At 44.1% G+C, this 22,369-nt stretch overlaps 1 protein-coding gene across 8 annotated transcripts in view; it reads left to right on the forward strand.

Moving 5' to 3' along the window:
- Positions 1-22,369, forward strand: part of SPEF2 (sperm flagellar 2) — a 228,601-nt gene that overhangs the window by 201,009 nt on the left and 5,223 nt on the right. For 3 of the 8 annotated variants that reach the window (XM_053292083.1, XM_053292084.1, XM_053292089.1), the window contains 5 exons: positions 3,115-3,207; positions 10,898-11,077; positions 16,202-16,429; positions 19,352-19,474; positions 20,040-21,112. In XM_053292083.1, the coding sequence (XP_053148058.1) occupies positions 3,115-3,207; positions 10,898-11,077; positions 16,202-16,429; positions 19,352-19,474; positions 20,040-20,234 (819 nt within the window). In that variant the 3' untranslated portion in view covers positions 20,235-21,112. Of the gene's footprint in view, positions 1-3,114; positions 3,208-10,897; positions 11,078-16,201; positions 16,430-19,351; positions 19,475-20,039; positions 21,114-21,171; positions 21,327-22,369 lie in introns of those variants that run through there. The other 5 variants (XM_053292085.1, XM_053292086.1, XM_053292087.1 and 2 more) reach the window with 3 other exon arrangements.

The raw sequence follows: 22,369 nt of genomic DNA on the forward strand, positions 1-22,369 counted from the left end.
AGTCAGCCAGCATGGTGTAGTGGTTAGAGTGTTAGACTAGGACTGGGGAGACCAAATCTCCACTCAGGCATGAAACACTCTGGGTGACTCTGGACTAGTCGCACATCTCTCAGCCTAACCTGTCTCACAAGGACTGTTGTAAGGATAAATATGATGATGTGCACTGCTCTAGGGTCCTTGGAGGAAGAGTGGGATATATTTTCTGGCTGCCTGTTTTGTATGTATAGACGGAAATGGCAGTATGATTTATATGCACATTTATTATACATGAGCGACACATGCTCAGTGGTACATCTGCTGGTAACTTCCAAACTGGATTACTGCAATGCGCTACAGTTGTCCAGAATGCGGCAGCCAGGCTGGTCTCTGGGTCATCTAGGAGAGACCATATTACTCCTGTATTGAAGGAGTTACACTGGCTGCCGATATGTTTCTGGGCAAAATACAAGGTGTTGGCTATAACCTAGAAAGCCCTAAATAGCTTGGGCCCTGGGTATTTAAGAGAACGTCTTCTTCGTTATGAACCCCACCGCCCATTGAGATCATCAGGAGAGGTCCGTCTGCATTTGCCACCAGCTCGTCCAGTGGCTACTCGGGGACATGCCTTCTCCATTGCTGCCCCGAGGCTTTGGAATGCGCTCCCTAGTGAAATAAGAGCCTCCCCATCTCTGACCATTTTTTAAAAGTCTTTAAAGACGCATCTGTTCACCCAGGCTTTTAACCGATACTGTTTTGATTGTTTTTAATGTTGTTTTAGAATATTGTTTTAAAATTTTTAAATTGTTATTTTAAATTTCTTGTTTTTCGCTTTTAACTAATGTTTTAATGTTGTTTTTATCTTGTTGTAAACTGCCCAGAAACATAAGTTTTGGGCGGTATAAAAATATGTAAAATAAATAAAAAAATAAAAATGCTCTTTAGGCATAGAACCTTGCCCTTGGGATTTAGCATTGTTTCTTTCTATGACTTCTGGAGACCAGAGGCCTAACATTCACATCTGTCCTGGAGCCTGTAAATCTTATAAGCACCACAAGCTTCCACTGTCCCTGGGATCTCAGGGTTCCTGCGTATTATTTATTATTTATTTAATACACTTCTATACTACCCAAAACTCACGTCTCTGGGTGGTTTACAACAAACAAACCAAAAACTAAAACATTAATTAGAATAAATGGCCTTAAAACAGTAGTTAAAACAAAATAAATGACATTATGTTATGTTATAAATGACATTTATGTCATTACGTTATGTTATAAATGACATTATATTATGTTGCTTGTCTCTCTCAGTTGAATGCCATATCCTGTTGGCTCTGCCTGCCTGTGCATAGGAAATACCTGCAGGAATTCTGGGACTTAATAGAGCATGTCACTTAGGTTGGCATCTCTCTTTCTTTCTCTCTCCTGCCCCCCTCACTCCACCCAAGCAGGTTCTCACTCAGCCACCACTTCTCTGTTCAGAATGTTGCTTATTCAATTTCTGATGGGCTCCAGCAAACCTTACAAGACAACCATAGGAATGCTGGGAAATAAGTTTGCAAAAATGTTCTTCTAGAATGTTCTACAATTTAGCCTCAGTTTTTTGTTTCATGGAGGTAATGGTCTGTTGGCCTAGACTGTTTCCCCCACACCCCATGCTTGGGCTCTGAAAGCAGCATATTATTGGCAGAGTTCTAGTTGAATGAAATTAGAAGTTGCCCCATTACATCTAAGACCAGCCACTACGCCTGTCCTTTTATCATTCATCAGTAGCTGTTGAATCCCCCCCCCGCCCGCTTCGATTACAGAAACAGCACCACTTACTCATAGTTGGAAAGACAAAATAGGTTCATTTAATGAATCATCATTCTATAGTCTGAAAAGGATGTACCATTAAGTTGGTAGCATTAAATTAGCAAAAGACAGTTTGACCATATTTAAAATGTTGATTCCCAAAATGAAATACATGCTCAGTTCAAAAAACTAATTTGAAAATCTATGTAAACCAGCTTTGTGTAATGAATTTTTGCCATTGCTCTGTGTGTGACATAGCATGGGGGTGAGTTCTTGTTTCTTTCTTCTTCTTTTTTTAACTCCTTGAGATCCATTCTGCTGTGATTTGTTGATTTTGGAAAAATAACCTAGCTGCCCAAAAATGGGATAGAAGGATATTATGCTGGAACAGTAGTGCCAGTGTAATTTATATGAGGAGTGGCTTCAACGTTCCTGAATATTCTAGTCAAGCATTTCCCCGCTGTGCCACTTTATTGGTCATAAAATCAATACCATCTGTCTGACCACCTGCAGCCATCAACTAGGTGACAAGAGACACCACCCCTCCAACTTTGGTGCAGCTCTCTTGAAAAATGGCTGAGATACAGCAGCTTAAATATCACTACTAAAAAGAGACACCTCACATGTTTGCTGTGCTGCTTTGCCATCAGATAACCTATCTTATAATTTTTTTAATGTCCTTTAAAATGTTTTTAAAAATTCAAGTATATGCTGAAGCCTAAGCAGGAATGCACATTTCTAAAAATGTATTAGTGATGCTGACTCAATGAAGCCTCCATGTTCAGAGGCAGTGTGACTTAGAATACCAGTTGCTAGGGAACAACAGTAGGAGAGGGTTACTTCTCTCTTCTGGCCGTGCTTGTGGGCTTCCCAGGAGCATCTGATTGGCTGCTATGGGAAGCAAGATGTTGGACTTGATTGGCAGCTGGATCAGACCAATCAAGTTGGTCAGTTCCATCAGCACTCTTCTTTTTGTTTTGGTGTTTTAAGTGACCATTAGCTGGAAAATATGGTGATAGAGCCAGCATGGTGTAGTGGTTAGAGTGCTGGACTAGGACCAGGGAGACCCGAGTTCAAATCTCCATTCAGCCATGATACTTGCTGGGTGACTCTGGGCCAGTCACGTATCTCTCAGCCTAACCTACTTCACAGGGTTGTTGTGAGGAGAAACTTAAGTATGTAGTACACCGCTCTGGGCTCCTCGGAGGAAGAGCATGATATCAAATGTAAACAATAAAATAAAAATATATGTAAAAATAAATAGAGCTAAGATTGTAACAGATAAACTTCTGTTGTAAGTAAGTAATTCTGTTTTTGTTTTTTAAACTTCTGTTATTTTTAGGCAGGTCTCTGGTTTAAAAGCAGTGAAGATTTAGTCATTCCAGAAAGCCCTACAGAACCGTTACCATTTAACCGGCAGGAGCATCTTATAGAAGTAAGTGTCAATAATTCACAGGCAATTCAACACGGTGCCTTAAGTGTGTGCCCCAGCAACTCTGTGAGCTGCAACCTCGATCAATTGAGGTTGCAGCTCATTGAATCACCGGTGAACACACTTACAACAGTGCCCCTTTCAGTCAAACAATGCCATAAGTGTGTTCATTTTCTTGTGGGGGGGGGGCAGGACTTCCTCCATTTCCACCACTGTAAATATGAATGTTGCTCAAGCTTTATAATGTCGGAAGAGGGCCTATAGTTCTGATCTTATGTCCCCCAAACCACATGTATCATATTTGTACAACTAACTAGTGGGTATAATCTGAGATTATAGAAACACTACTACTTCGCAGCTTGCTAAGTACTTCTCCTGCCCTTTTGTGGGCTTCATTTAACAAAAAAGAAAGAAAGAGAAGTTGAAAAAGTTTTCTTTAGTTCATCATCCTGGTCTCTGTGCATCACACATTCGGGTTGTGCACCTGCACAGAGCCACAGCTCAGATCCTTCTAGAGCTTTACCTTATAAGGAATAAAAGTCAGGAATCTGCTCCCCCTAGTGGCCACTCCTACCTCCTTCCTCTGTCTTTGGTTGACCGCCACAGTAGCAGTGTCTTTGGATTTCCTTCTTGGCTTTGCTTAGAAATTCAACAGTGACAACAGGGTTCTTCTTCCTGCGTTTTCCCTTATTTACTTTATTTAATTATTTTCTTCTACTTCTCTTTCATAGTAATTCTTCCTTTGCATTTTGCTTTTTATTTCCATCGAGTTTTTCCTTCTCCTCCTCTGGACTCACTCCCAACGACTTGGACATGGACATCCGATGGCCGCAAAAACAACTTACAAGTGTTGAACCTCGGATGCTGGGAAAATTCCTCCTTCCGATGGTCACTCTAAGTGCCTCACAATACCTGTCTCGGGACAACCCATTGAACTGATTTGTGCTCCATTTGCTTAAGCTTCACCAAACAAACCTGCTGTAATCAGGCACCCCGCCTGTAGGCTTTACACACAGGGCTTCTCCCCTGAATCTCCTTCAGAGGAGAGTATGTGTGTCCACACACCAGCCAAACCTACCTCGAAGTCCCTTTGAGATTTTTGGACCCACTCCACACACGTCAGGCTGTGATGCAAATTCTAGCTTATCTTGACTTGTTTCTGGGTTTTTAAAATGCTGGTTTTAAGCTAGTTTTTCTGAAAATGCCAGAGCAAATGGGAGAGGCACGGATGTAGAATCATTAGCATGATAAGAGGCATGCTCTCTTCAGAAATGCAGTTCTATCTCTGCAGGAGCTCTCTCTCTCTCCCTCCCCTCCCCTTGACTAGAAGGAAAACACGGAGCATGCCATGGGGACTTGTTTCAAAAGAAAACCGAGAGCAGAGAGGAGGGGCTGCTTCTCTCAATGCCGCGAGTGTACTCCGAAGTGGCTTTGCTCAACGTTTACCCCAAAGCCTGAAGCCAAGTGCGAATAACTCCCTAAGTGTGTTACTTTGTGAGAATAGCAATAGCAATAGCAATAGCAATAGCACTTACATTTATATACCGCTTTATAGCCGGAGCTCTCTAAGTGGTTTACAATGATTTAGCATATTGCCCCCAACATTCTGGGTACTCATTTTACCGACCTCGGAAGGATGGAAGGCTGAGTCAACCTTGAGCCCCTGGTCAGGATCGAACTTGTAACCTTCTGGTTACCAGGCAGCAGTTTTACCACTGCACCACCAGAGGCTCTACCACCAGAGAAGGCGCTTAAGACTAGCATCTTTGTAACAGGAATAAAGCCCGTTGCTGTCTCCATTACTTTGGCAAAGGGCAAGCCACCAACAATGCAGTCGGGATCAAACTCCTTATTGCTGGCTACCGAAACAGTGAACCTCATTCCAATCTTGCTGAAAGCACCACCCTCTATCTTAGTGCTGAGTTCGGACGCAACTTTGAAGAACCTTGCACCAACCCTGAAGGGAGTTCCTCTCACGCTGCCTCACTGGAGGTAGTCCCTCCAATATCAAGAGTAGTCCCTCCAATATCAAGAAAGGACCTCATGCAGTCACCTCTCATACAGCCACCTTCGGTACCGAAGCCCACACCTCTGCAGGCACCAATACTGAAGTCTGACACACCAAAACATTCTCTCCACAAGCCAAAGGACAAGGTGGAAGCTCCTAAGAAAAAGCTTAGTGAAAAAGAAACGGGAAAAGAAGAAACACCCGTCAGCTCCTTTTATGCCCAAAGATCAGCCAGAAGAGGATCAACCTCTGTTCTCCACTCCTTTGGGGGATAATATTGCTCTCACACAAATCCTGTCCCCCATTCCTTCGGGGTGCAATATCTAAGAAGGCAATGTCTCCGATACGCAGTGCATGGCTCTTCAAGAATCTGAAGCAGACTCCACTGCAGAAGCTCTTCCAGATAACATCCACTCACCTCTCTGTCATGATTCTCAAGTTTACCAGTTCGGATGGCTGACCACCAGGCATATTGGGCTAGATATCAGGACTTCATTCTGGAGAAACCTGCTCCTTTCCTCAACCACCTACAACATGATCAAAGGGATGCTGCCCAGTGCATCCTCAGTGAAGGTTTTTGGGTGTCCAGACAGCAACTTGATTCTTCCTGACACTGTGCAGACTGTGGCTTCAATTTCACGACAGCCGTGGTTTCTCTTAGGCAACATGCATGGCTCCGATCCACTTCCTTATCCCAAGAGGCAAGATCTCATATTGAAGACCCACCCACCCCTTTTGACAATGAGGCTTTCTTTGGCCATGATACACATTCAAGAGGGTCCAAAATCTACAGCTAGATCAATGGGTGTTTTTCATTCATCCTCCTCTCCTGCCACTAAAAAGAAATTCTGGCCAAGACAGCAGGTATCAAGACAGTCTTCTTATAACTCCATCGATTCCTTTTGTCAACACAAGTGTTTTCAGCAGTGCAAGTCCTCTTCTTCTGCCTTGGCTTCGAAATCCCACACCAGCTCCAAGACCAAATAGTCATATGCTAAGAGACAATGACGCCACACTGTCCCAGCTCACCCTGTATTATGATGCTGCAAATTTTGGAGGCAGCAAGGAAATCTTCTACCTGCAAGTCTTATGCAACCAAATAGAAAAGGTTCAATTCTGCTTCAGGGCAAAGGACTTTATCCCCTGAATTGACCCCTCCATTATCTTGGAGTACCTTCTCTCCCTAAAGAAGGCTGGGTTAGCACACTCTTCTTTAAGAGTTCATTTGTCAGCAATAGCAGCCTGCCATAATCTGCCTAATCTATGCTCTCATAAGATTGTTAAAAAAAATTCTCAAGGACATGCTGATGGGATCTAAGCTGTTGGTGACTGACCAGTAGAGAGATCTTGGGGTCATGGTGGACAGCTCATTGAAAGTGTTGACTCAGTGCGTGGCAGCTGTGAAAAAGGCTAATTCCATGCTAGGGGTCATTAGGAAGGGGACTGAAAATAAAACTGCTAATATTACGATGCCCTAATAGAAATCTATGGTGTGGCCACATCTGGAGTACTGTGTACAGTTTTGGTCACCATATCTTAAGAAGGATGTTGTAGAACTGGAAAAGGTGCAGAAGAGGGCAACCAAGATGATCAGGAGCCTGGAGCACCTTCCTTGTCAGGCTAGGCTACAGCATCTGGGGCTTACTATGTCAACTAGGTCACCTTTATCCATATGCCTGCTGACAATCTCAAAGAACTCCAAAAGGTTGGTGAAGCAAGATTTACCTTTGCAGAAGCCATGCTGATTCTCCTTCAGCAGGGCCTGTTCTTCTATATGCTTAACAATTTGATCTTTGAAAATGCTTTCCATCAATTTGCCCAGCACAGACGTTAAGCTAACCGGCCTGTAATTTCTTGGATCCTCCCTGGATCCCTTTTTAAAAATCAGCGTTACGTTGCCTACTTTCCAGTCCTTTGGTACAGAGCCTGACTGTAGAGATAAGTTACATATTTTTGCAAGGAGGTTGGCAATTTCACATTTGAGTTCTTTAAGGACTCTTGATTGGATGCCCTCTGGCCCTGGCGATTTGTTAATTTTTAATTTTTCCAGACAGTTTAGAATGTCATATCTCGTCACCTCTGTCTGACTCAGTCCTTTAGCTTCTGTCCCTGAGAAGCTCGGTTCAGGCACAGGTAAATGCTCAGTATCCTCTGCAAAGAACTTGTTTAGCTTCTCTGCAACCTCGATATTGGCCTTAATAATCCCTTTCACTCCCTCGTCAACTAATGGATCACCCGCCTCCGTGGCAGGTTTCCTACTTCTGATGTATTTAAAGAAGTTTTTGTCATTCCCTTGATGCTTTTACCTGATGTTCCTCAAACTCTCATTTCTCCACCCTTATTATCTCCTTGCATTTCTTTTGCCAGAGTTTGTGTTCCTTTCTGTTCTCCTCTTTGGGGCAGACCTTCCAATTTCTTTCCAACCTTGGCTGTGTTCTCCCTTGAGACTGCACCCTCCATCCAGGTAAGGATAGCTTACCATTATCCCAAGTGTGGTGCTCAGAGACTGTGGTTCTTCCAGTGGTCTTCTGTGCATTCACATGGCCCACCCTACCTCCCTGCTGGAGCCTCCCGTTATTTATCCATCTACTGCTGGAGTATGCGGCACTCACTGAGACTGAGGAAGGAGATAGGAGCAGCCACTAGGGGGAGCAAATTCCCACCTTTTTATTCCTTATAAGGTAAAGGTCTAGAAGGATTGGAGTGGTGGCCCTGCGCAGATGCGCAACCCAAGTGTAATGCACAGAAGACCACTTGAAGAAGAACAGTTACAGAGAAGAAACCTGCCTTTTCTTTGTAGAAAGCTAGGGTAGTGGCTAAGAGACAATGAACTAGTCCCCAGCCTAGTTCAAATCCCATTTTGGACATAAACTCAAGAAGTGGCCTTAAGCAGCACAGATTCTCTCAACCTCAGCTTCCCCATCTGTGATATGGGAACAGTCATAGTGACCTACTTTATAGTATGGTTGTAAGGATATTGTTTGATGCTTATGAGCTCCCTTCGTAGCAAGTTATCCATTGCACATTTGTGGCCTTATATGTAAAAGAGATAACAAACCACAGCATGCCTATTCTCTCCCCACAGCACATCTATTATATTTACTAGATAAACACACTGGCTGAAACATACAGTTGATATGTTGTGCTGGCAGTAAGGCTGCAGCTTTCATCCAGCCCACATTCCAGTTCTCCATGCAGTTAGTTGGAACATAGGAACCTGCCATATACTGAATCAGACTTTTGGTCCATTTAGTTCAGTATTGCTTACACTGCCAGTCAGTGGCTTTCCAAGCTTTCAGGCAGGAGTCTCTCCAGCCCCCTTTAGCGATGCCAGGGTTTGAACCTGAGACCTTCTGCATGCAAAGCAGATGCTTTACCCCTGAGCTGCGGCCTCCTCCCTTGCCCATGTAGTTCAGGCTGATTATGTTGCCAGTTTGGGGGCATGAGTTTTTCTGCCTTGGTTAAAATGGGCCCAAACCATGAGCATGTCTGTACAAGCAGTGGCAACCATGCCACCAGCACAATGTATAAACTGGGCCTTTTCTGTGTGCTTATTGAGGAATGGTTTAAAAACTCAGTAGATAGGGGTATGCATTTAGTGATGTCTCAGAAACGCCACTATTGTTCTTATTTTCTGCGAGCAGTTGCCCAAAAACTATACACGCGGTGTTGGTATGCAGTAAACTGAACTAATTTAAACAACAACAAAAAACCCCTACATTCCTCATGTCTTTACATTTCTTTATCTCATCAATGTATTTTTCTTGTTGGGGGGGGGGGCGGGTCTAGACTCCCATGAAGCTATAAAACTGCCTATAGGCTGCTGGACCACTAAGTCCATCTAGCTTAGTATAGTCAGCTCTGGTTGGCAGTGTCTCTCCACGATTTCAGGCAGCGGGAAAATCCCTTTCCAGCGCTGCCAAATGAGATGCAAGGGACTGAACCTGGGGCTTTCTGTAGACAAAGCGTGTGTGTGACCTCGCAGAGGCTTTTGCCTATTATGGTCTGGCCCTGCCGTTGACTTTATACCTTTGCACATTGCCACAAAAATCTGTTCAAGGCAAGAAGCAATAATAACCTTGTCCTTTTTTCTGCTGAGCAGTCAGATCCTTCATCAGGATTGGTTTCTTTCAGAGGAAAGAGAGCGCTAGAAACTTATCTCGGAGGAAATCTCTTTTCTTTCTTTTTTGTTCAAAATGACAGGTTGTTTTCACATGTTAAGCTTAGATCAGCGTTGTTTTAAAACCTTGACTACAGAGATGTTAGAGTGGACTGTACTGCTTTAGAGTGCAGGTTGGGGATCCAGGGTGCCATTTTGAATGCTCCCACCATGTTAAGGAAAGATCCCTGAAAGCGAACACATCAAAGCGGGAGGTTCTAGGCGAGACAGCTCCTGCTATGCTAGTTGTCTGTTTGCTGGGAGTTTTCCACATGGGGAGAACTTAGAAATGTGATTTCTCACCTGTAGTCTGAAAGGGTACTAAGTCCATTCTACCACCTCATTTACAGTTCATTCTGCTTCATGTGCAGACCAGTCCTTAAATCAGCTCCTAATCCAAAAGTAAGACTTGCATTGATTGAGATGCATGTTCACTTTTCATTCCAAATTCTCTTCCCCATTTGCAGCATTCATTCATGTGTGACACAAAAAGCACATGGTTGAATCAGATGTGTTCCTTTCACTCGTTTGACATGGATCTCTGAGATTCTTCTTTGATACTGGTTCCTGTGTGGTTCCTGGAATGTGTAAAAATGTCCATGTTGGGCTTTCTTAGTTGTTTGCACAACATCGGTGAGAGAGAGCTCCTATGGCAGAGGTCCATGTAGGCACATAAATAAGCCCATGTGGGTGGAAGTTTTTGGTTCAAACGTTTTTACAGGAGTTTATACATTTCCAGGAGCTACACAAAAGCCACTGTGGTGGCAATGGCAGTTGTGTCAGCCCAGGTATCTGAAAAGAAATCACTGGGGGACGTGCATGAATCGATTCGGCGCGTCCAGTAGTGATGCGCCGAATTGTTTCAGGAGAGCGGGGAATGGTACCTTTTAAGCATGAGTAAAGCTGATCCTTACCTGCTTCTCCACCACCCCACCTAATTTCCTGGTGCACCTCAGTGACACTCAGAAGTCTTCATGTTGCTGTGGTGCTGCACCCAGCAGCCTGTGCGTGGCTGATGCACATAGCCACCGCACGTGCGTGGCGGCCATGTGCGTGTTCAACAACACCATGCTGCTGCAGCTGCATGTGGACTTCTGAGAGGCGCAGCAGGAAATGCGGTGAGGGAGCAGGTAAGGACCAGCTTTACTCATGCTTAAAGGTACTGTGCTCCGCCCCACCAAAACGATTCATGCACATCCCTAGAAATCACCCACACTTCTCCAACACAGAAATTATACCTGAAAAGGAGGCTTTAGGGCAGGAGTAGGCAGCTTTGGCTCTCCAGCTGTTGTTGAACTACAGCTCCCATCGTCCCCTGCCGCAATGTATTGTGGCTGGGGAGGATGATGGGAGCTATAGTTCAGCAACAGCTGGAGGACCAGGGTTGCCTACTCCTGCTTCAGGGTAACTTGTGAAGCAGCCCCTAGTAGTGCTTGTATGTTTGATTGGGTTTTGCTCAGTCTTTAATTGTTGGAGCCATTAAATATCCAGTGCATCCATTAAGTAAAGCACATTTCCTTTTGCAGTTTTTATTCACTTTATTTGCTGATCCTGAAAAAGACCCTCCTCAGCTGGATTATACGGAGATGCTACTTTATTTCGCTGCCCACCCGGATGCTGTTGACGGTGTATATCGGGCCCTCAGTGTTGCTACAGGGACCTACATCCACAGAAAAAAAGAGAAGCCTCTTCTTGATACCACTATGGTAAAGTGTGATGGTGATGGTGAAAATCAGTAGGGACACATGACAATGGAGGTTCTTATTCCTTAAAGCCTGGCTTTTATAGCTCTTCCACCTAAGGCTAGTCAATATGTGTGTGCATGAAACAGAAATGAGAAGCTTTGTTGTGTAGATGTGATCTTAATTGTGCATAATATTTTGTGTTCTGTTCTGGACAAACATACTTTTTAAATGGGGGTTTTTTTTAAAGATTTTGAGCCCTTGCGGAGGATAAGGAACCATCTTATTCATTTATTATTTTTCTATGTAAACCACTTTAAACAATTCTGTTGAAAAGTGATATATAAACAGTAGCAGCAGCAGCAGTAAGAATAGTTTAATCTGGAAGGGCCACATTCTATGTTCATTCACTTTTACAGAGAATCCAGTTGAGCTCAGAGAAATATAGAAGCACAGGAAACTGCCTTCTAATGCGTCAGACCCTTAGTCTATCTAGCTTAGTATTGTCTACGCTGACTGGCAGCAGTTTGTCAGGGTTTCAGGCAGGAGTCTCTCTCAGCCCTGCCTGGAGGTACAGAAAACTGAACCTGGGTCCTTCTGCATGCAAAGCAGATACTCTGCCACTAAGCTATTGTTGGTAGCCCATCACATTCCATTGTTTTCTGGGTGGTCCTCCCCACTTTTAATAGACCTTACTTGTGGCAGTTCTTCTTCTTTGATTGGACGACAGTGGCAGCACCAGATTGTCCACTGTGGGCTGCCAAATTTGTTGTTGAGACTTTTCAGGGCTATATGCCGTAATTACTGTAGAAGCTTTTTGCTTGCAGGTTCTGCCCCACTTTTATTATTTCCTGTTGAGCACAGCAACAAGATTACTGATAAATACCTGGTGTTAGCGACCCACCGGGGCTGCTGCACAAAGTGAAAGGCAGCCCTGCTGGTGTTGCCCAAGAGGGCAGCTGCAGAATGACTTGAAACTGCTCCGGGGCAGTTGCACAGCACGACTTCCATTGGAAATCAGGGCAGGTAGCACAGCACAGATGTCTGGGCAGTCTTTTAAGTTATTCCGCAGCTGCCCTGGCAGGGAACACTGTGGGGGCTGCCTTTCACTTTGTGCAGTAGCCCCAATGGGTCCCTACACTGACATTGCATTGTGCAGAGTGTCAGCCCCTGTTAATTGCCCCCTGAATGGCTTCTCTTAATTGCCCCTTATTGTCAGGTTCTGTTTGCAAGAAGGGAGAGAGGCTTCAATTACCACCTTGGGATTATTTTTAAACAAAAAGTGGTATATAAAATTACCAATAAATAAATAACCTCTTTTTTAAATCTCTCTCCACTCCCTCACTTATTGTTATTTTATTTTATTTAAAAATTGGCTTCATAGTAAAATTGTGCTGTTTTGTATTTGTAGCCAATAGCATCTTCAGGGAGCTATAGCAGCTTTCGGTGGCAGAGGAGAAGGATCTTCAGCCTAAATATGGTGCAGAGATAAAGGACTCTGAGCTCAGTTCAGATCAGGGCTGCTGCTACACAGCTGCTGCTTAAGAGTAAAACTAACCCCTTAACTAGACAATGGTTCATTTAATAGTGTGTCTTGTTTGGTGCTTAAGTTCTGCAGAAAATGTATGCTCTGTCTCCAGTTCTGCACGCATGGAAACATGTCGATGTTTCCTTGTTAAGAAAACATCATTGTAAAATGTCATCATTGTAAAATGACACTTTCAACCACTCTTACTTATTTATAGAAAGCCCCAGTGAATCTTTCTAGTAACTTAACTGATATTAACAATTGTTGTTAGCACAGCAATTCCAGCGCTGTGTGTCTCTCCTCTCACACTCACGCCAGCTTTCATTTTTAAGTCCTTTGTGATGAAATAATGTCATTTTTATTGCTTGTTTTTAATTGCTTTTTATTTCATTTCATTGCTTTATTGTTTGTTTATTGGTTTTTTTAATTGCTTATTTTTATTGCATGCTTGCGTTTTTGTTTCTTTAAAAATATTAATAAGTACTAGATTTGTGCAATTATGCCCAGGTAGTGGTAGAGTTTCCCACAAGAGTGATGTGGTGTGCTGGTAAAAAAGTGGGTGTGAGAGGGAGTTGAAGGCGGATTGGGTAGTAGCCAGTAGGGATGTGTGAAACGATTCAGGTACAAAATGATTTGTACCCCAATCTGGCTGATTTGGGTGATTTGTAGACAAAACAAATCACCCCCGATTTGAAGCCCCAAAATTTGGAGATTTGGACCTCCATTTTGTGGCCAAAGTGGTTTGGGTGGTAGTGCCCAATGGGTGGATTCTACCACCCACATTTCAAAGAAATTGAGCAAAGGGATGGTTTTAAAAGAATTTTTGAATTTGGTGTGTCTTTAAGCTTTTTTCCACAGGAAATAATGGGGATTTCAGCGGCCTTATAGCTCCACATGGGGAGCATCAGGGTGGCCCAGAGTGGGTTGTGGTTGGTGGTGCACCCCGTGGGTGCAAGCTACCATCCAGATTTCAAAGAAATTGGGCAAAGGGGTGATTTTTAAAAGATTTTTGAAGTTGGTATGCCTTTGGGGCAGATTTGGAGCAGAAAAGGGGTTTTGGGGGCAGAAGAGTTGGTCAGATGGTAGTGCCCCAATGGGTGCCTGCTACCACCCAGATTTCAAAGAAATTGGTGAAAAGGGTGATTTTTAAAGAATTTCTGAAGTTTGCACGGCTTTCAGCTTTCCCCCCCCATAGGGAATAATGGGGAATTTCAGCAGCCCCATAACTCCAGTTGGGGGGCACCAGGGTGGCCCAGAGCGAGTGGTGGTGTAGTGCACATAGGGCGCCAACCACCCACAAGCCCATAGGGCACTGGGTTTTGTTGTTTCTGAGGTGTTATTCTGAGAGTAGAAATGAGAGTGGATTCATTGTTTGTCACAGGACTCTGATTTTTAAATCACCACACTTAAGAAGTGCCTCTTTGCCCAGTTAGCAGAGGTTAACTGGGAATAACACCTGTTCATGTCACAAAGGTCGCAGTTATTTTATTTTATTTATTTATTACATTTATATGGCGGTTTACAAAATAAACAATAAAACCTGAATTAAAACCAAACAAAACTTTAAAACAACCAATTAAAGAACAGTAGCAACAAGCATAAAATCCAACCTCCAGCTGAGCAAAGGCTTGGTGAAATAAAGGCATCTTGAGTGCTCTTCTAAAACCTGCTAGAGATAGGGAAGCTCTAACAAGAACGGGCAGTTCGTTCCCAGCCTCGGATGGCTATAGAAAAGGCCCAGCCCTGAGTCGCCACCAGATGAGCTGGGGGCAGCTGCAGGCAGACCTCTCTCGAAGATCTTAATAAGCGGCGGGGGTCCTGAAGGAGAAGGTGGGCCCAAGTTGTTGAAGGTGGGCCCAAGGTGTTATCTGTAAACAGAAATGCCGCTTGCCTTTTATACCTAGCCAAGAACAGGTTGGGAGGACCAGGAGCATACCTACAATTGAATAAGGGAAGACAAATGTTCCTGGCATGGGTGAACCCCCCACCCTGGATTGAGCCAGTTCCCATTGAATTCAATAGGGCATTCTTCCAGGGAGGGGGATATTGGATTGCTGGCTTTGCCACCCCCTGTAAAAGGTCCTACGGATGCCCAGCCCATTTTATTTGTTTATTTATATCTTTGTAAACCACTTAGGGAATGTGGTATATAAGTATGAATCGTGTTCGTATACAGGGTGGCGGGGTGTGTGCACCAACTGGGTGACAGCTGGCTTTTTGCTCTCCCCCTCTGGCCTCTCTGAAGAATAGGTGGGGCAGGGGGGCCATTTCACCTTTTGTCCCAGGGCCCACTCCAGCCTTGCTAAACCCCTGGGGAGGGCTGCTTAGACATCCTTTTGTTCCTTGAACAATGAGAAGCTCCAGAGGCTTCATTACAGGGTTTAGGTCTTTCTGGGTGAGCAAACGCCAGGGGCTTAAGTCTTTTTGCAATGTTATTAATATTACTTCTACAGAAGAACCTTGTTATTCGTGGAACCGCTATTCGTTGTTCCACGTATCTGCAGGGTGTCCCATTGACACTCTTTTTCAGTATCCGTGGATACGAGGGGTTAAAACCCATACATCCACGGTTCCTAGAGGGCCAGAAGTGACTTCCCGCTGCCATTTTGCCTCTCAGAGTCCAGGAGGACATAGGAGATATAAGGAGATTTGTGACTCGTTTTTTAACAGCCTTTCCCCTGTTATTTTTTATTGTTTGGGGGGGCATTTCGCCCTTCAGAGGGCATGCCTTGGCACACTGAGGAGCCACGGAGCATGGCACGGTAAGTTTTAGGGCCGTTTTGGCACTTTCAGTTTTCCACCCTGGAACCTAACCCCCCTTTACCCAAAGCCCTAATGCCTCATTACTCACAGTTCCATTCCTCGCGGCAGAAGGCAAGGAATGGAACCCCCACGAGTAACAAGGTTCTCCTATATACCACTTTTCAACCAAAAAAGTTCTCAAAGCTGTTTGCACAGAAAAAATAAAATAGTAGTAGTGATAATATGATTTCCAGCCCCCAAACGGCTCACGGTCTAAAAAGATATATAAATTAAACCCCAGCAACTGCCACTGGGAAGATGCTGTGATGGGATTGAAAAGGGCCAGTTGCTCTTCCCCTGTTAAAAATAAGATAACTTTGAAAGATGCCTTTTTGTCATCTACATCTATTCCTTCTTGTCCAGTCACTACCACTGCTACTATGCAGTTACTACTAGTAGTAATAGCAGGGATGTAGCAGGGATAATAGTATCTCTTTTATGAGTAATATCTCTTTTATTTACTTGTATTCATGTTGAGCATGGAGAGATAGAGCTTGGAGGCATCCAGGCAGTTTGTAGCGGTCTGTGAAGCAGAATCTTTTCCCCCCAAACCAAGCAGCATCCACTTGATTGCCCTTCTTCCCAGATCCTCCTTCTCACCAGCTGCCAGACACTTCCTTGAAGGCTATATCCCATTTCCCAAGTTGCTTTTCTCTGCAAACATGCACACTACAGGCTACTGGCCTTGGCCCCACCTTTGCTGGTAGTAGCCACAAGCCATAATGGGTCATGGAAGAAACGTCTTCCAGACATTAGTGACCAGTGAGGAAGCAGAAAGCAGCCCAGTGCTTACAAGACATTATGATTTTCTTTTGCAGTTTACTCCTTCTGCCGAACAGCTGATAAGTGTTGAACATGAAGAGCCAGAAGAGGTGTACGGTGGGGAAGAAGCGGAAGAAGAAGAGAAGGAAGATGAAGATGAGTGTTACACCAATGAAGGGAAGATTTCCCTGGTTACACTACTCAGAGTGTTTCAGCATGAAACAACCATAGCTGCTGACAACCATAGATTTAGTGGTTACCTGAAGGCAGAGGACCACTATGAGGTTGGTTAAACAGCCAACAGTTTCACTACGGGAGCGTGACTGTAATTGGGTGGATGTATTCAAAGAACATGAGTGGTCCTGCACCCTCCCTGAGGAAGGGGGCTGCTGAGGGCCCCTCCCCTGTCACCTTCATGCTCACCTGCCTGCCCTCCTCCTCCCCACCCCCAGATTGTCTGCTGCCTTTGCGGCTAACACACTACAGCCCTAACTCCCAGTGGCTTGCTAAGTTCCAGGCACAGCGTGGTATAGTGACATTACAGCCAGGACTGTAATGGGTTAGCCACAGAGGCGGCAGGTAATCCGGAGGAAGGAAGGAAGGAAGGAAGGAAGGAAGGAAGGAAGGAAGGAAGGAAGGAAGGAAGGAAGGAAGGAAGGAAGAGGGTGGGTGGCCTGCAGCCAGCAGCAATGACTGTGGCAGCCCAAAATTTGAACACAGGCTGCCACCAACATTGCTACGTTGCTATACACTACCTGTTTAATTAAGCTTATATCCTGCTCTTATACAGGGGCTCATCCGCAGGGGCGTAACAAGGCTGGAGTGGGCCCAGAGACAAAATTTTAAAATGGGCCCCTCGCTGATGCACGCACACACACTTCACAATATAAAGTCATGTGACTTTCCTCTGGGGGCCCCTCGAGGCGTGGGGGCCCCCAGGCAGCCGCCTCCCCTTGCCTAATGGTAGTTACGCCCCAGGGCCCATGGCAGGTGGTACCATCAGGATTGCAATTATACTGAATATTAAATGAAATCCATAACCTTGGCCCACAAAGGACAGCCCAGTCAACATCTGCTATCTCTGAAATGTGCTCAGGCTAGGGCTCCATTGTAGCTCTGGGAGACGGGAAATCCATAAGTGTTCAAAAATGGCACAAACCACTGTTTGTGGCAGTGTAGGCTAAATGGATTTCTGGGATCAGGTGATGGTTCTCATTTATCAGGGAGGCTGAAATGGCACTCTGTGAAAACAGGTGCAGCTTGCAAAGCAGTGTTATGGTCAATAGTGGCCTTAGTGCTGCTATTCAAGATGGGGTAAGTCTTATTTGTGAAAAACAACATTTGGTTATATCCAAAAAACTTCTTACAAACTTCTATTTCTTTTTCATGTTAATTGTTGTTTCCTGCCATGAACCCCTGGATAAGAATAGGATATACCATATTTACCTGAATCGGAGATGAATTTAAGATGACCCTCTTAAAGCAGAGGTTAAATATAGGTTATACATGCATTTACTCAAAAGGAACAGGATTTTGAATTTAAGACGACCTCCTGGTTTCTAATATCAAAAAACTTGGGGGAAACCTGATCTCGAATTCAGGTAAATATAGTAAGCTTTGATAATCAAGTGGTGAAGCTGTCCCCCAACCCTCAGGAGCAGATTTGCAGCATGTGTAAAGAGTTGCACAGGGAGGATATGGGGAAATTGCCCCTCCCCCAACCACCTTAAGTGGTGCAGCGGGGAAATGCTTGACTAACAAGCGGAAGGTTGCCCATTCGAATCCCTGCTGGTATGTTCCCCAAACGATGGGAAATATCTATATCGGGTAGCAGCAATATAAGAAGATGCTGAAAGATATCATCTCATACTGTGCAGGAGGAGGCAATGGTAAAAGAAAACCACAGGGCTCTGTGGGCACCAGGAGTCAAAATCGACTTGACAGCATTCTTTACCTTTACCTCCCCCTAGAAGAAGCTGGGGATGCAACTCATTCTTGGATGCAGCTCATTGTTTCAAAAGTTATGAAAAACAGAGAGAAATGTTAATGTTGTGTTCCTCTGCGGATATCATGTGTATTGCCATGGCAACGCTTGAGTGCATGGGCACCATAACTGTGGACTTGTATCGTCATGTTGAATATGAAATATTACCTGAGAACTGGTATAATGTAGAGGCTCAGAGTGTAAGCTTGGAAGTGTCTGGTTCAAGGAACACAACTATGAGCTCATGAGGTCAGCAGTTTTTAAAGTACAAGTTGTGACTCAGAGGTGGAATATTAGGCACCGGGTCGCTCCCTAATTAAAATATTTATGATCTTTTAAGATTTTGTTGGCAGTACTTGCAAAGTAACATTACAGTCATTTAGATACAGAATTAATAGCTTGCTTCCGGTGAGACTGCTAAATCTAAATGTCTGCATTCCATGCACCATGTAGCAGTTCTGAATGCAGCCAGTCAACTAATGAAACTCAACCAATAAGCCCTAGCATGTATTGCCTGGCTGTGATTTTATGAAAACTCCTCTGAGGATAAATTGTTCTTCTGGATTGTGGAGATAATTGATTGCCTTCAACAAGGTTGCAAGAAAAGAAGTTTGAAAACTGCTATGCTAGATGGCCATAGGCAAGGCATTGTTTATCAGCCTCAGATCTGCCATAGGGGTAATAATGCTGGCCTAACTTACAGGGCTGTTTTAAGGATTACTGAGATACTATATGTGAAGCTGAGCATCCACACGACTTCCATGTGACCATTGACAGGAATTGGACAGTTGAAATGTGCTATGAAGATGCTAAGTCCTGATTAGATGAGGGGTATGCCCCCTTTTCACCATCAAGGGCATTTTTCACACAGCAGGCTTTACTGCGAGTTTGAAATTGCCTCCAAAAAACCAATGCAAAAAGTGGATTATTATTTTTTAAAAACCCTGGATGTAAATCGGGCTACACTCTAACACACAATGAAAAACCTGAATCATATGTGAGGTGCTCACAGGGACTTTGGAGTAAATCTGGCCATTCTGGAGGAGATGTGTGCTAAAAGCCAACTATAGTCCTAGCTTCCAGGCCAATGCCAGAGAAGACAGCAGTCTCCCACTCCAGACAGTAAATGTCTATCCCTTTCTTTTATATCAACATTTCTGTTGGGTCTTTTTTAATGGCTTCCTTGCCTAATAGAGTGAGCAGTTTGTATTCCTCTTTAAAGCATTTCTTAAAGGTATACAAGGATCTTGGCTCTGAAGAACTGGAACCCATCACAGTTGCCCTTCTCCTGAAGCACCCCTTCATTCAAGACTTGATGAATGACTACCAAGGGTACACCCTTCCTGTAAGTTTCCCTTCGCCTGTAAATTTACACATCACTGGAATTGGTTTTGGTTAATGCTGGAATTTGTTAAAATGCAAAAGGGTGAATTTATCATGATGGTTATTTAAAATAGTTATGTGCTGTTTTTCAACCCCCCAAAAGTTACCAGAATGGTTTACATAGCAAAAAGGATAAGAGCATGATCCCAAAAGGGCTCATGATCTAAAAAGAAACACAAAGCTGATGCTCACTGGAGAGATGCCTTACTGGCGGAAGAGGGGCAGTCGCTCTCCCCCCGCTAAATACAAGAGAGCCACCAGTTGAGATGGTGCCTCTTGCCCAGTTAGCAGAGACCTGCTCATTTCACTTCCTTGTGTACAATTATCAGAATTGTCGCAATCGTTTTGCCTGGGACATTGAAGAAATGTTGTTGGCTAGGCCATGCCAGATATGCTTTAATTTTGCTATGCACTTCATAACTGGCATATTTGACTCAGTCAAGTAAATTACCAAAAATCAGACAATGAAACCCAAATTTCCTCGTTCACATTATTTTAATGCTGGTGTCTCTTTGTTCCCTTGGCAGCTGCTTCTCCGTGCCATTGCCTTCCTTCTCCTTTGCCCTTGCAGTCTTCAGCCTCATCTGGCCACACTTCTGCTTAGCTGGCAAGTGGTGATCAATATGGTTTTGTTTGTGGGCATCCTTGACATCATCTTTAGAAAAACAAAATCATGGGAGTCACCACAGCTTATCAGGTTAAATGGCAGTGAGGGCAATTGAAGAGGACAGTGAAGTCAAAGAAGGCAGTAAATGGTGCTGAGAAGAACAGTATTTAAAGGAAGTGAATGTGTTTGGAACGAGTGTCAAAGATTACTGAAAATGGGAGCTGCTTTTTGACCCTCGTGGAAACAAACATGGAATGAAGGAGATGCCTGCATTAGTAACCCAGAAGAAACGGCCTGATTAAAAGGCTAGGGTCCTCTTTGTGTTGAGTCACCACTGCTCATTGTTGCCACCCAAGCAACTGTGCTGATTCCCTTTGTATAGTTAAGATATAGAAAATGAATTAAGATTTTGCTTCTGTACCTTCTGCCTTGTGGATTGGGATCTCTCATGCCTTTCTACTGTAGTGGGACCTTCCTATTCTTAGCCTAGTTCACCTTTGCCTGCCAACTTCGCTCTCTAGGTGAAGCTAAGCCACCTGGAAGCAAATATAGCCTACCTTGACCATTCTTTAAGACCTGGATTGGACCAGTCCAGGATTGACATAAGGCAGGGTTATTTCCATTAGCAGGCATATATAGGCAGCTGCATGAGATGACTCACTGCAGTAGCTGCCACTGGTTGATCAGGACCCAAAGGAAGTATCATTGCTGACTGATAGCATCCCCACAAAGAAAGCCTTGATCAACCCCAATAGGGATAATGGCCTGGTGGGTAAATTAATTGGGGGAAAGCATGAATAAACTTGGTCAACACCAAGCCACTCGATCTGGAAATCTGCAGGATCCATTGCAAGCATATGACATGTTGGTTTCTATCATCAGTCAGAGCCTAATGGCCATTTTTTTGATGTTCTCCAGAAGTTAAGGGAGGGGAACCATGCTTCCTTTCTCCCCACTTCTAAATCATGTGAAGTACAGAACTACACCATCATCATTTTTGAGAACAGAAGATTTATCTCCCTCCTTCATGTGTAATGCTTCCTCTCTCACAGCTTCAGGAGAACATCAGAAGGGACCATAAGCTTGGACATCGCCACAAAAGCCAAGGGCAGTTGCTAGGGAAGCTGCGAACACTCTGCACTATGTTCAGATTTTGTGCGCGCTTGAACTGGAAAAGGAGGCTGTGAACTGACCTTCCGCTTCCTCAGTGTGTACCTCCTCATTTGCATTGTTGACAAATGGTGATAATCTAACTAGGAATGTCTTTTGTTTTATTTCAGAGCCCTCCAGCTGGGGGGAGGGTCAAGAGTTTTCTTTGATTTGGGGAGGACTACGGTGACCGAGTATGAGAGTGCCTGATTCAGGGCAGGCAAATGCCGGAGGCTGACCCTGCCTGGGGGACATCAGGTTGGAGTGGGGGTGACTTTGCTCCTGGAAAAAACAGGGTGTCGAGTAGAGAGCTTCCTCACAAAAAGGTTCCAAGCGGAAATAGTTTCTTTTCCCCAAAACCACACCAAATAAACAACAATACCCCCCCCCCAAACCCTTTTAAAGATGTATAAAACAAAAACAAACCCTACAGAGCTGTGTTATTCGGAGATCACTTGCAAGATAAATGCAGCGATGCTAGGGTGTGGTTTCTAGGGTGAAAACATTGCCACTTGTAAAGCTGACAGAATCAGAGGAGAAGGGAGAATGTTGCTGAGTAATGTACCATGTTGCTTCTTTGTGGGCAAAGTGTTGACTTCTAAGCAAACCCTGTACAACTTGTGATCTGCCAAGTTGAATGCCAGGACTGGTGATCAGCCTGCCTGGTGCTTGAAAACACTCCTTGAGATGCTAGAACATTTGCCTTCAAGTTTCCAGATCTAGGATTCACCCTCACCCCAAACCTGTAACGTGGGATCCAGTTTTAATTAGACCTGTGGCCCAGTTTAAAACATCTTAAGGTTTAACTGAGTAATTAATTGATTAAATCTGCATATGTTAGCATATAATTAAAGCAATACTTTTGAAGAGGAATAGCAAACTTTGTTTTTAGATAGTGCCTGCTGTGACATACATGCACCATCTTAGACAGAAGCATTTCGTCCTATGTGAAAATGACATGGTGATAACCATCTGCCCTATTTATACGTACTTGCATTATAGATAATTAACTATATAAAAAGATGTGTTGCCTATTTAATGGGAATGCTTTTTTAATTGATTAGAGCAGGGATTCCCAACTTGTGGTGTTGCTGAACTCCA

Source organism: Hemicordylus capensis, chromosome 2 (genome assembly GCF_027244095.1).
Source record: "Hemicordylus capensis ecotype Gifberg chromosome 2, rHemCap1.1.pri, whole genome shotgun sequence".
NCBI classification, from domain to species: domain Eukaryota; kingdom Metazoa; phylum Chordata; class Lepidosauria; order Squamata; family Cordylidae; genus Hemicordylus; species Hemicordylus capensis.